General features: G+C 39.3%; 1 protein-coding gene and 1 pseudogene across 1 annotated transcript; one reads left to right on the forward strand and one right to left on the reverse strand.

Annotated features, from left to right (window-relative positions):
* The window catches only part of LOC131534131 (myosin heavy chain, fast skeletal muscle-like), a 37092-nt pseudogene extending 29585 nt beyond the window's left edge, over window positions 1-7507 (forward strand).
* Window positions 7508-8248: 741 nt separating this feature from the next.
* Window positions 8249-9223, reverse strand: LOC131534141 (uncharacterized). Its single transcript, XM_058766817.1, has one exon. The coding sequence runs from the start codon at window positions 9221-9223 to the stop codon at window positions 8249-8251; it is 975 nt and encodes a 324-aa protein (XP_058622800.1).
* Window positions 9224-14843: the final 5620 nt, after the last annotated feature.

A 14843-nucleotide genomic window follows, 5' to 3' on the forward strand; every position in this document is an offset into this window, starting at 1 on the left:
TTTTGTGTGATTCACTTTCCCATCAAACTCAACATTCTAAGGTTCTGGAGAGTCATTTCTTCTGAAGGATTGGGTAATACTCGGGTCATTACAGGTGGGTTATCAGGATCTTTAGAATACTAATAGAATGAGTGAAGGAGCATAAATGTGTGTCTATGTTAAGGACTCCAGGCAGCTGCTGAGGAATCAATCTGATGAAATGGACAGAAGCATCAGAGGAGGACCTGACTTTCTTAGGCACGCTCTTGCGTCCATCTGTGAAACAATGATTACATTACTTTGACTGGTCACTTGCATTTAACGCTTGTTTCTTTGGATAACGTTATATGAAGCACCATTACTTTGAACGAATTATACTTGAAACCCGACCTCTGAGAAAATATTGAAAAAACTGAAAATATTGCTATAAATTGTAGCAACACCTCCCCCTTTACCTTTTGGACGCGGTTCATGTTTGTAACAGTAATCTTGGGGTGTAGACTCGTTTAAAGTAATGTAATCATCTGGTTTTAGCCAGGTTTCTGTCAGACAAAGCACTTCTTTCCTATGATCAGATGGTGGATCAGCACCAAGAGATGATGTCTACAGCCCTGATCGTCAGCGGAGACCAGGACACCCAGATGACCCCCAGAGACATATTCCCAGCGAAAACCTCGATTAAAATACAATAAAACTAAAAAATATAACAAAATAACTAAAAATATAATAAAATACCTAACTACATAATACTACTATTGTTAGAACTTGCAACAAAATTAAAATAGAAATATAAACTTTGAACTGCGGGTTTCATCTGGTCAGAGGAGGACTGACCCCCGACTGAGCCTGGTTTCTCCCAAGGTTTTTTTCTCCATTCTGTCACAGAGGGAGTTTTGGTTCCCTGCCGCTGTCGCCTCTGGCTTGCTCAGTTGGGGACGCTTAATTTCTAGCGATTATCGCCAATTTGATTGCACAGATACTATTTAAACTAAACTGAACTAGACAATGACATCTCTGAATTCAATAATGAAATGCCTTTAACTGGAAATTGAGTGCTTAAACTTATCATTATACATTACTGACACTCTGTCCTCCAATTTGATACTGTTAAGTGCTTTGACACAATCTGTATTGTTAAAAGCGCTATATAAATAAAGGTGACTTGACTTGACATCTAGTTTATGGTCAGTGAACATATCATTTACAAAAAGTGCTTTTGTAAGGGATCTAATATTCAATAAGCCAAGCTTTATCATGTGTTTATCTGTAGTATATTGTTTTTTTATTTGTTGAACATCAATTAAATTGTTACTATTACTTTGGTTTGGATGTTTTCTGTATTTTCTAGTTCGGGGAACAGACACAGTCTCTATAGTGTGATATCTAGGTGAAAAAGTTTCTATGTGCTGAGAGTTAACTGACTTCTGTGACGTGAGGCGGCTAGCAGACGGTCGGTTTAGCCAGTCTGTCTGCTTCCTGACCTGGGCTCCAGTTAGTCAAGTACAAACTCTAATACTATGTGCCATATTTCTAGAGAGAAGAGCAGCACCACCCCAGGAGGGATGAACACCATCTCTTTTCAACAGGTCAGGTCTGCCCCAAAAATTCTTCCAATTGTCTATAAAGCCTATGTTATTTTGCGGGCACCACTTAGACATCCAGCCATTGAGTGACGACAGTCTGCTATGAATCTCATCACCACGGTAAGCAGGAAGAGGACCAGAGCATATTACAGTGTCTGACATCGTTGTAACGGTGGTCGCCGCCCTAGCTTAGATAAGCTCTAAGGGAAATGTTCGGGCGCCAGTCAGGACTAATCCTGACAATTTAAGTTAACCCAGGATAGCAAAACAAAGGCCACCTGTTACAATATTAATTTACAAAAACAGTCAAAGAAAAAAAACTCTGTTCACAAGGGGAAGATTTATTCCACGATGTCCATGAGAGAAAAAAAACACAAGTGAAAAAAACAGTTCACCACTTCCGTTCACTTTTGAAGCCGTGCAGAAATTGCGTCACGCTAATTCACGTTCCCAACATAGGCAGATTCGCGTCCACAATCATAATTTGTCCATAAAAGAGAGAAAAAAGAAACATAAAACATTGTTCATTTCATAGTTAAGGAAAAACATCAAACAATAATCTTAAAGCAAAAAAAAACAATAACAATTAACACTAGGTAAATACAATAAGCACATCGAATGTGCGGAAGTGAATGTTGTGCGAGTGCGTGCGTGTGTAGGAGTGAATGAATGAGTGTGTATATTGGCGGCTTAGAGGTACTGACCACGTTTGCAGTCATAATGGAAACTGGAGAGTGTTTCGGGTTTTGTCCGACACCAGGACAGGTGGATGAGCAGCCATCACTTGTCTTCAGAACAGTTTTACTAACAACAGACGATCGTGATGTGCAACGCTTGAAAGTCAAGTGAACTTTTCGACGCACCAGACATCGCTCACAGGAAGCAACAGTTCGACAAGCGGCAGTCTTTCCACGTCACACGGTAATCCCCTTCACGCTCACTACTGCAAACCTACTGATGGGTCACAAAATCACTCAAGATTCTTCTATCAAAAAGAAATAGGGCTTTTAAAGAGGGAGATACAGCTGAGTATTTTAGGATAAAAAAAGAGATTAAGTGTGAAATTAAGAGGGCTAAATTAGTTTACAAGGAAGATCTTGAGGCAAAATTGAAAATGGGAAGTTTAGGTTCTGCTTGGGAGGGGATGTATTTAATAACAGGTCAGGATAGTAGGAAAAGTAAAAATAGTATTAGTTTAAAGGGATACAGTTCAGATGCAGTTTTGTCACAGGATCTTAATAATTTTTATTTAAGATTTGATGCTCATGATTTTAAAGAGGAAATTGATGGGTTGAAAAATGAATGTAAAATAATTGGGGAGGAAAATTGTGTCTTTTTTAATGTGAGCGATGTGATAACAGTTTTTAAACAGTGTGAAATCAGGAAGGCATCTGGGCCTGACAATATAGGGGGTAGGTTACTGAAGGAATGTGCCGAGCAGTTAGGTCCAATATTTTATAAAATTTTTGCTCTGTCTCTTCAACAACAAAAAGTACCTGCACTGTGGAAGCGGTCTACAGTGGTTCCAGTACCTAAAAAGCAAAATGTACAGGGATTGGACGATTTTAGACCTGTGGCGCTGACATCCCTAGTTATGAAATGTTTTGAAAAATTAGTTAAGAAAGAAATTATGCAAAGGACACAGAGTTCTTTAGACTCCCTACAATTTGCCTATAGGTCTAAACGAGGGGTAGAGGATGCAGTAGCGACTCTCTTACACTTAGTACTTCAGCATTTGGAAAAGCCGAAAACATTTGTTAAATTACTTTTTATTGATTTTTCATCTGCTTTTAATACTATTCAGCCACATATTTTAGTCGAAAAACTCATAAATGAATTTGGGCTGGATCTTAGTCTTGTAGGATGGATTTTAGATTTCCTCGTGCAGAGAACACAGAGAGTTAAAGTAAATGACTGTTTTTCTAAATGGCTGGTGTCATCTACTGGGTCACCTCAAGGATGTGTCCTTTCTCCTTTATTATTTATCTTGTACACAAATGATTGTAAGAGTAGTTATAGACATAGGCATATTATAAAATTCGCTGATGATTCTGTAATCGTTAGCTTAATGAGTGAGGAGGACTCTATGTATGGTCCTGTGGTTGATGATTTTATTATGTGGTGTCGGAACACCTTCTTACAACTTAATGTTTCTAAAACTAAGGAGATGACTATTGATTTTAACTCTAGGAGGAAATCTACTCACAATAAGCAAACAAGTATAAATGGAGTAGGTGTTGAGATTGTTGAACAGTATAAGTATTTGGGTATTGTTTTGGATAATAAATTGTCCTTTTCTCCCAATACTGATGTTTTGTGTAAGAGGGGGCAGCAAAGATTGTATTGTCTGCGGAAATTAAGGTCATTTAATGTGGACAAAACATTGATGTGCATGTTCTACAGATCTTATATTGAGTCACTGTTATCTTTCTCACTGTTGTGCTGGTTTAACTTTCTAAATGTGAAAAATAAAAATTGTCTTGAGAGGATGGTAAATCAGGGAAATAAAATAACGGGAAGTAAGCAGATGTCTATGGCCCAGTTATATCATAGACAGGTTCTGGGTAAAGCCCAGAGCATTTTGTTAGATGATTCCCACCCAATGTATTATGAGTTTAACCTTCTCCCTTCTGGTATTCGTTATAGAACCCCGACTAGTAAAACAAATCGGTTTAGACATTCATTTATCCCCTCAGCTGTAAAATTTTTAAATTTAAGATAAGGACTTTTTAGGAAGGAAATGGATGGACTTTTGTATTGTGTGTTGTTTATGTGGAATGCTTGTGTGCTGCAACCAAATTGCCTTCGGGAAATGAATAAAGATGAACTGAACTGAACTGAACTGATGACGCAATTATTCTCGGGTACGACACGCTTCCTTATATCCTCCGTCCTTCTGCCGTTAATTGAACACTCCACCCCCAAACACACAAAGTGAAAGTAAAATGATTTCGGTGGCACGGATTTTCCGCATTGCCACATCGTACTTGCGAGTTCACACACCTCTTTAACATTATTTTAGTGATCTCTGACTGGCGAAGTCGAACATCATTAGCACCGATGTGTATAACAATCTTACTGAATTTACGTTTAGCATTAGTCAGCACTTTTAAATTTGCCAAGATGTCAGGCGCTCTGGCTCCTGGTAAACAATGGACTATGGTGGCTGGTGTCTCTATTTTCACGTTCCGTACAATAGAATCGCCAATAACTAGAGCACTTTCATCAGGTTTCTCAGTGGGTGCTTCACTGAGTGGGGAGAACCTGTTTGATGTTCTGATCGGAACGGAAGAGTGGTGTTTTGACCCGCGACTAGGCCGCCTCACTGTCACCCAGTTGCCCTGCTGCACGGGCTCAACCGAAACCGAACAATGTACAGGACTCCCTGAGCTAGTCGCATCCAAAGCAGTATCTACAGCCCTCACATTCTTACTATCCTCAACTAAAGTTTGGATGCGTGTCTCTAGTTCTAAAACCTTCTCTATCAGCCTAACTATTTCCCTGCATTTATCACATGTGAATCCCTCGCTGCTGACAGAGACAGATAAACTATACATGTGGCAAACAGTGCAAACAACAATAGGGAAGGGAAAGTGGTGTGTGGCCAAGTATGGTGACCCATACTCAGAATTTGTGCTCTGTATTTAACCCATCCAAGTGCGCACACACACACACACACACACACACACACACACACACAGTAGTGAACATACACCTGGAGCAGTGGGCAGCCAATGCTGCAGCACCTGGGGAGCAGTTGGGGGTTTGGTGCCTTGCTCAAGGGTCTCAGCTCAGTCGTGGTATTGAGGGTGGAGAGAGTGCTGGTTATTCACTCCCCCCACCTACAATCCCTGCCGGACCTGAGACTCGAACCCACGACCTTTGGGTTGCAAGTCCAACTCTCTATCCATGACTGCCTAATGGATAGAGGAGAAGAATAGCAAGAGAAGAAGCCATTACTCACCGTGATTGATTAATGATACCAACTTAAATTACCACTGTTGTTTGATGAACTCGTGAAAAACAGAGCGAGAAAAAAAAGAAAAGAAAACAATAATAGGCGCAAATAGAAACGCGAATGGAACCGCGAGTGACAAGCTAACTGGCTAATGAATGCTAATGCGCTGCATGCGCGCTGCACTCCCGGTTTTAAAAGCGAACGATCAAATTAGTTAGATTAGTTTGAAAGGTAACACCAGAAATATGAAAGATTAAAAAAAAAAAAAGAGACTGATAAAAGTTACAAAGAAAAGACACATTTTTAACAATGATTTTAATTCAGCAAATGCAGGAGCGAAGGCTGGATCATGGAACAAACAGGAGGTGACGGTTGTTTCGAGACTGAAGTGCAACAGTTCACCCCTTGCTTAAAAAACAAAACTTAGACCCCACACTGTTAGCCAATTTTAGGGTGTTTTCACACCTAGTTCGTTTAACCCTTTCAAACGCTCTCGGAGCAGTTCAGCGTGTATATGTGAACAAACCATGTGATCTTGACCCCCCTAAAAGGACCCAAAAGTGAACCGTACTCAGACCACCTCCGGAGATGGTCTGAGTACGGTTCGTTTGTGGGTCCGTTTGTGGTTCGATATCTTCATGATATGCGAAAGCAATGAGATCCCGGTCCGCTTTGCGTTTCGTTTCGACATGTGTACCTGGAGGCTTGCCATACCTGCAGCCATATTACGACACTGCTGTAACAACAGAAAAAAAACTTTTCACCATGGCAGGTCGTGGGGTTGTGTGGTCCCAGGAGGAGAGTTGTGCACTTATTGAAATTTGGAAAGATGATTACATTAAACGGCAACTCTCCTCAACCCATAAAAACATAAAAGTGTTTCTTTTGTTTGCCCAAAAAATGAAGGAAAGGGGATATAACAGAACCGCGCTACAATGCCGCGTTAAAGTGAAAAAACTTCGCCAGAAGTACATGAGCACCCGGGACAAAATCCGTCGAAGTGGAGAGTCCGCGGAAATAAAGGATTCCTGTCCCTTCTACGAAGATTTTGGGTGCAAGCGCTTGTGCTTGCCCCACAAATGTTGTCGAAGGTGGAAGTGTGGATATGGAAAATGAAGAAGAACAAGGTAAGGGTATAATTTTGCATCCCTACGTTAATGCTTATAATATATCAACACTATGGGATTTACTATTGACGAGTGTCACGAGTCCATATTCATAGAACTATTTACAATGGTTGCATTTATTAATATAAGTTTGCTACACTCATTAAAGGGATAGTTCACCCAAAAATGCAAATTACCTCATGATTTACGCACCCTCAAGTCATTCTAGGTGTATATGACTTTCTTCTTTCAGACGTATATTACTATTTTATTATAATAAATGCTGTTCAATTCATGATATCTAAATTTATAACCAATGTTAATTAACCTTATTGTAACATGTTATTATTATTGTGAGCTACAAAAGATGTATAGCAGACATGAAGATTACAGTATCAAATGAGGTTGATTAAGTTGAGCAAATAGTGTGATGAGATCAGTTCTTCTGATCAGTTATCCACTGCTTATTTTTCTGTAATTTGTGCCTTTCAGAATTGGAGAGATGCAGCACTGTTAATGAAAACAGTAGTGCGAGTGAAAGCAACAGCAGTCATGACGATCAAATGATTACAGCAGACACTCAAAGACGTACACATCTGCAGTCAGTTGAAAAACGACCAATCCGACGTTCCAGCACCACAGAGATGACATCTATGCTAAGTAGCATAATTGACCAGCAAAGACATTACTTTGAGCTCTTTGCCACTGAAGAGGAGGAACGACACCGCAGAGAGGTTGAACTGGAGCGAGAACGCTTCAGATTGCAAATGGAGTTGGAAGAAAGGCGTCGACAGACCCAGATGGAGCATGACCAAGCTATGTTGCGTATGTTTGTCCAAGTAATTAGTGCATCAACCCATACTGCACCTAGTCTCACCTAGGTACACATTTCTCTGCTCCAATCTATGCAACAGAGCAGTCAACCACACTTCACACACTCACCCGTGATCACCAGTCAAGTCAAGGATTTCCAGTGTATAACCAGGAAGTTTCCACTGATGCAAGTGCCACTCTCATCAGTTTTACATGAGATAAACAAATTCAACTGAAAGATGTCTTGTTCACTGGATTGCTGTTGTTCATGCAGCGCATGTTAGTTTTTGAAAACATTTTTGTTTTTGTTGCTGCATTACAAATCGGAAACCATTTTCTCTTTGTAAGGGAAGACATTTGAATGTTCTTTTTTTTATAAGCATAGTATCTGAAACATTTTCAGATATGGTTTTGATTTGTGAATCAGATTTTTTTTTTTTGTATTGACAAAACACAACACAGTAATGCTTGAAGTTTAACTAAGCACTTTATTTTTTGTGATTATTATATTGTTTACAGATGTCATGTTCAGACGTTGAAAATATTCTGTTCAGAAGTCACTTGTTACATTTAAAAAAAAATAATAATAATGAACCAACTTAACTGGAATAATACAAAACAATTCTGTTGTCTTTTATTATATAATTCCTTTGAAAAAGAAACAATCCCTAAAACAATGAAATGCATCCTATTGTGAATTTAAAAAAAAATGAAATGAACAAAGAAACATTTTAACATTCAACTGTCACTATCTTTTCTGAGATAAAAGGAAGTTGGATTAACTTTACACATAATGTTCCCTTTTCATTTTAAATTTGTCTGAAATGTGTTGTTAAAGCTCTGCGAATATCTTGACCAGTGACATGATCAGAGATTGGCAGCTCTCCTTCACCTATTTCGCTGTCCACTTCATCTTCCAAATTTTCCAGTAGGTCAGACTCCAGCATTTCACCTCTGCTCTCACAGTAATTATGAAGTGTACAACAAGCTGCCACAACTTTGTTGATCTTGCTGATGTTGTGATCGTTTCTCTTAAGTAGGCAACGCCATCTGGCTTTTAGCCTGCCAAAAGCTCTCTCTGCACACATCCTGGCTCTGCTCAGTCTGTAATTGTACAGACGCTGGTCTTGTGTAATTCCTGGTGTTTCAGGAAATGGTTTCTGAAGCCATGGTAGGAGTGGGTATGCAGCATCTGCTACAATGCATATAGGGACAGAAACACCTTGAAAGTCCTCTGTCCATGGTGGGAAAAGTCTGCCTGATTGACCTTTCTGGAAGATGGAGGAATTCCCAAACACCCTTGCATCATGGACCTTCCCAGGCCACCCGACATTGATGTCCCAAAACATCAATTTGTGGTCCACAACACCCTGCAGAATTATGGAATAGTAGCCTTTTCTGTTGTAGAAATCAGACTTGTTAAGATGTGGGGCTATGATAGGCACATGTGTGCCATCTATAGCCCCAGCGCATTGGGGAAAGCCCCACCTGTCTCTGACGCCGTTTATTACATTTCTCAGGTTGTTTCCTGTAGGAACTTTTATCAAATTTGGCTTCAGGATTTGGAGAATGGCTGAGACTATTTGCTGCATCACGATACATGCTGTTGAGAGGCCAATACCAAACAAGTGTGAAATGGATCGATATTCAATATTTGTAGCAAGCCTCCATAGCGTAACTTCAACTCTTTGTTCCACAGTGAGAGCAACTCTGTAGCAAGTTCGCTGTCGCTCCAGGCATGGTCTAAGTTTACTGCAGAGGAACATGAATGAGTCTCTTCTCATCCTGACATTCCGCAACCAATCGTTGTCTGTCCAGTTTACAGTGCTTTCCCACCAGACACGAGACCTGGGTTTTGTCCAACATGACCTGGTAAAAATATGCAATATACAGAAAGGTTGGCAAGAAGCATTATAACACTTAAATTGCCCTACTTTGCACTGATAATAACAACAAAACTATATATTAATAAATGAATAAAATTATTACAGATCAAACGACAATATGTAATTATGTAGTTTTCTGTTTATGAAACTTTTCTATACTAACCGTTCAAATGAAAGCTGAAACGTCACAAGCAGTCCTGTGGCAAGCAGCAGCAGTTGTTGATAGTGTTGGAAGAAAATTTTCTTTTAGTTGCTATCCTTTTCCTTTTCTGTTTTTCAGATACTTTCCTTTAGTTATGATTTGTCTGACTCTTTCTCTGTTTGTCATTTGCTTCAAAATGTGCCACATACATGTGATGACAACATGTGAAGACGCCATCTTGAATACCCAAAATCCACTGCTGCAAAGAAAGCTGGGGTCTGAGTTCTTATAAAGTTGTGGTGTGAACAAGAAAGGGTCTGAGATCTCTTCATTGCTGAAGAGGACCAAAAAAAGAACTGGGTTCTCTTTTGAGTTCACTAGATTGTGAACACCAAAAGGACTGAGGTCACTTTCGGCTGGTTCCCTTTCTGGTTCACTTTAAGTGAACTGGGTTTGGTTCTCTTCAAACGAACTATATGTGAAAACACCCTCAGACCTATCTCAAATTTGCCATTCATTGCTAAAATCTCAGAGAAAACTGTCCTACAGCAATTGCAGGGTTTTCTAGATGACAACATGATTTTTGAAATATTTCAATCTGGTTTTAAAAAACATCACTCTACTGAGACTGCATTGTTGAAAGTTTTAAATGATATTTTAGTAACCTGCGATTCTGGTAACCATGCTGTGCTTGTGCTCCATTTGACCGCTGCATTTGATACGGTCGATCACAAAGTTCTTATTGCTCGGTTGGAGCAATGCGCAGGTATAAAGGGTAGTGCCTTAAATTGGTTTAAATCTTATTTTTCTAATCGAAGGTTTTCAGTTAATTTTGGAGATCATTTTTCTAGTGATGCTTTTATATCATGTGGGGTTCCTCAGGGATCCATTTTGGCTCCCCTTCTTTTTTCAATATACATGCTTCCACTTGGTTCTATTTTCAGGAAATATGGGCTGTCATTCCATTGTTATGCTGATGACACCCAAGTTTATTTTCCCTTAAAACGTAATTCAGATGGTTTGGACACTCTTATGGCTTGCTTGTCAGATGTAAAGTCCTGGTTGTCTCTAAACTTTCTGAATTTTAATGAAAGTAAAACAGAAATAATAGTTTTTGGTTCTTCAGATTCAATTCATAATCCCAAATTAAATCTTGGTGGGCTGTCCTCCTGTGTGAAGACATCAGTGAAAAACCTGGGTGTTGTCTTTGATGAGTCTTTGAAATTTGATAAGCAGATAAACTTGGTTGTGAAATCATGCTTTTTTCAGTTGCGAATGCTATCAAAAGTAAAATCATTTCTCTCCTTTATATCCTCCAGGCTGGATTACTGTAATTCTCTATATGTTGGGATTAGCCAATCAGCTCTTTCCCGATTACAGGTAGTTCAAAATGCAGCAGCCAGACTGCTCACAGGTACTCGAAAACGGGACCACATCACTCCAATTTTACGCTCTCTTCACTGGTTGCCTGTGCGCTACAGAATTGATTTTAAAATATTACTTATAGTGTACAAATCTCTAACCTGTGTTGGATTACAAATTTATAAAATGTTAAATCTAGGTTCCAATGTAATAGTATACAAACTGAAGAAGTTATATACATTGTATTTAGCATTTATGGTGAAGCTGATGACATCAGATGAATGTTTCTGTTAAACAAAGTTTGTAGTAAGAGGTTCCTGCCAGTTCCTGTTCTCTTATTGTAAGACAAATGAGCCAGACGACGGAGACTCTTACCTTTTGTTTGTAATGGGTCTAGGGGCCCCTGCCTCAATCTTTGGGCAGTTATGCTGATTGGATTAGGAGTGGTTAAATGGGGCAGGTTGCTATACCTGAATACTTCATTTGCATGCTTTGTTTAAGGTCGTCACCCAGGTGCTTTGTTTCCATTCCTAAGCACTGCCCCTAAATGTACATTGGGGAAAGCCCCACCTGTCTCTGACGCCGTTTATTACATTTCTCAGGTTGTTTCCTGTAGGAACTTTTATCAAATTTGGCTTCAGGATTTGGAGAATGGCTGAGACTATTTGCTGCATCACGATACATGCTGTTGAGAGGCCAATACCAAACAAGTGTGAAATGGATCGATATTCAATATTTGTAGCAAGCCTCCATAGCGTAACTTCAACTCTTTGTTCCACAGTGAGAGCAACTCTGTAGCAAGTTCGCTGTCGCTCCAGGCATGGTCTAGGTTTACTGCAGAGGAACATGAATGAGTCTCTTCTCATCCTGACATTCCGCAACCAATCGTTGTCTGTCCAGTTTACAGTGCTTTCCCACCAGACACGAGACCTGGGTTTTGTCCAACATGACCTGGTAAAAATATGCAATATACAGAAAGGTTGGCAAGAAGCATTATAACACTTAAATTGCCCTACTTTGCACTGATAATAACAACAAAACTATATATTAATAAATGAATAAAATTATTGCAGATCAAACGACAATATGTAATTACGTAGTTTTCTGTTTATGAAACTTTTCTATACTAACCGTTCAAATGAAAGCTGAAACGTCACAAGCAGTCCTGTGGCAAGCAGCAGCAGTTGTTGATAGTGTTGGAAGAAAATTTTCTTTTTAGTTGCTATCCTTTTCCTTTTCTGTTTTTTCAGATACTTTCCTTTAGTTATGATTTGTCTGACTCTTTCTCTGTTTGTCATTTGCTTCAAAATGTGCCACATACATGTGATGACAACATGTGAAGACGCCATCTTGAATACCCAAAATCCACTGCTGCAAAGAAAGCTGGGGTCTGAGTTCTTATAAAGTTGTGGTGTGAACAAGAAAGGGTCTGAGATCTCTTCATTGCTGAAGAGGACCAAAAAAAGAACTGGGTTCTCTTTTGAGTTCACTAGATTGTGAACACCAAAAGGACTGAGGTCACTTTCGGCTGGTTCCCTTTCTGGTTCACTTTAAGTGAACTGGGTTTGGTTCTCTTCAAACGAACTATATGTGAAAACACCCTCAGACCTATCTCAAATTTGCCATTCATTGCTAAAATCTCAGAGAAAACTGTCCTACAGCAATTGCAGGGTTTTCTAGATGACAACATGATTTTTGAAATATTTCAATCTGGTTTTAAAAAACATCACTCTACTGAGACTGCATTGTTGAAAGTTTTAAATGATATTTTAGTAACCTGCGATTCTGGTAACCATGCTGTGCTTGTGCTCCATTTGACCGCTGCATTTGATACGGTCGATCACAAAGTTCTTATTGCTCGGTTGGAGCAATGCGCAGGTATAAAGGGTAGTGCCTTAAATTGGTTTAAATCTTATTTTTCTAATCGAAGGTTTTCAGTTAATTTTGGAGATCATTTTTCTAGTGATGCTTTTATATCATGTGGGGTTCCTCAGGGATCCATTTTGGCTCCCCTTCTTTTTTCAATATACATGCTTCCACTTGGTTCTATTTTCAGGAAATATGGGCTGTCATTCCATTGTTATGCTGATGACACCCAAGTTTATTTTCCCTTAAAACGTAATTCAGATGGTTTGGACACTCTTATGGCTTGCTTGTCAGATGTAAAGTCCTGGTTGTCTCTAAACTTTCTGAATTTTAATGAAAGTAAAACAGAAATAATAGTTTTTGGTTCTTCAGATTCAATTCATAATCCCAAATTAAATCTTGGTGGGCTGTCCTCCTGTGTGAAGACATCAGTGAAAAACCTGGGTGTTGTCTTTGATGAGTCTTTGAAATTTGATAAGCAGATAAACTTGGTTGTGAAATCATGCTTTTTTCAGTTGCGAATGCTATCAAAAGTAAAATCATTTCTCTCCTTTATATCCTCCAGGCTGGATTACTGTAATTCTCTATATGTTGGGATTAGCCAATCAGCTCTTTCCCGATTACAGGTAGTTCAAAATGCAGCAGCCAGACTGCTCACAGGTACTGAAACGGGACCACATCACTCCAATTTTACGCTCTCTTCACTGGTTGCCTGTGCGCTACAGAATTGATTTTAAAATATTACTTATAGTGTACAAATCTCTAACCTGTGTTGGATTACAAATTTATAAAATGTTAAATCTAGGTTCCAATGTAATAGTATACAAACTGAAGAAGTTATATACATTGTATTTAGCATTTATGGTGAAGCTGATGACATCAGATGAATGTTTCTGTTAAACAAAGTTTGTAGTAAGAGGTTCCTGCCAGTTCCTGTTCTCTTATTGTAAGACAAATGAGCCAGACGACGGAGACTCTTACCTTTTGTTTGTAATGGGTCTAGGGGCCCCTGCCTCAATCTTTGGGCAGTTATGCTGATTGGATTAGGAGTGGTTAAATGGGGCAGGTTGCTATACCTGAATACTTCATTTGCATGCTTTGTTTAAGGTCGTCACCCAGGTGCTTTGTTTCCATTCCTAAGCACTGCCCCCTAAATGTATATAAACTACAATGTATCACTGCTTTAGTTGGACTTGGATGACTACAGCGACGCACAACGACTTCTCAATAAAGAGTAACTTCTGTATGAAAGATATCCCAACGTCTCCTGGTCTGTGCTTCGACGAGGAAAAAAGTTGCCAATAGTTTTGGTGCCGTGACCCGGATAGAGCTCCTCACCTGAATCCAGATTGAAAACTTCAAGTTCAACAAAGATCTGACTTCATTCCAGACTGAATCTTTCTGTACAACCAAGGGTTGGTGAGTGTCACTCTATCCAAAAGAACCTTTAAGACCAGTACAAATTTGTTATCCTCTGCGCCGTCAGAGAAGAGTTAACAGACAGCTGTAGAGTTTGGTTAACTAAGTTATCCTCTAAAAATGTCTTTTTAGAGATGAAGGTTATCCTCTGTTCAGGCAGGGAAGATTTAGCATCACGTGCTAATATTGTGTTAGCCTCTGTTTTTCGGCAGGGAAGAATTGGTTATCCTCTGTTCAGGCAGGGAAGATTAGCATCACATGCTAATATGCGTTACCCTCTGTTTCGGCAGAGAAGAATTGGTTACCCTCTGTTTTTGCAGGGAAGTTTAGCGTAAAATGCTAGTAATCTGTGTTATCCACTGCTTTGCCAGGGAAGGTTAACAATAGTTGATCTGTGTTAACAAGCGTACCCTCTATTGATCAGAGAAGTTTTAGTGTTTTTGATTGTGTGGTAACAAAGAAACTCACAAAATGTTTAGAAAAAATGCTAGACTGATCCCCACAACTGAAAAAGGTGGTCTCGCGACTCCTTTGTGGTCAGATAGTGAATTCAAATCACTGTTAGGAGTGCAAATGAACCTAATAGTCACTGAGAAAGTTAGACAAGAACTAACTCAGAAATATGAGATCCATCCAGACAAGACTTGGTCTTTAGATGAGTGTAAAAAGGTATTAGGAGCATGTATTCGCAAGAACAATGTGAAAGGCATTATCTGCTGCCACAGAGAA

Source organism: Onychostoma macrolepis, chromosome 03 (assembly GCF_012432095.1).
Source record: "Onychostoma macrolepis isolate SWU-2019 chromosome 03, ASM1243209v1, whole genome shotgun sequence".
Classification (NCBI taxonomy): Eukaryota; Metazoa; Chordata; class Actinopteri; order Cypriniformes; family Cyprinidae; genus Onychostoma; species Onychostoma macrolepis.

Coding starts and splice junctions, on each gene's coding strand:
- LOC131534141 (XM_058766817.1), bottom strand. CDS start 9,223: ATGAGAAGAGACTCATTCATGTTCCTCTGCAGTAAACTTAGACCATGC.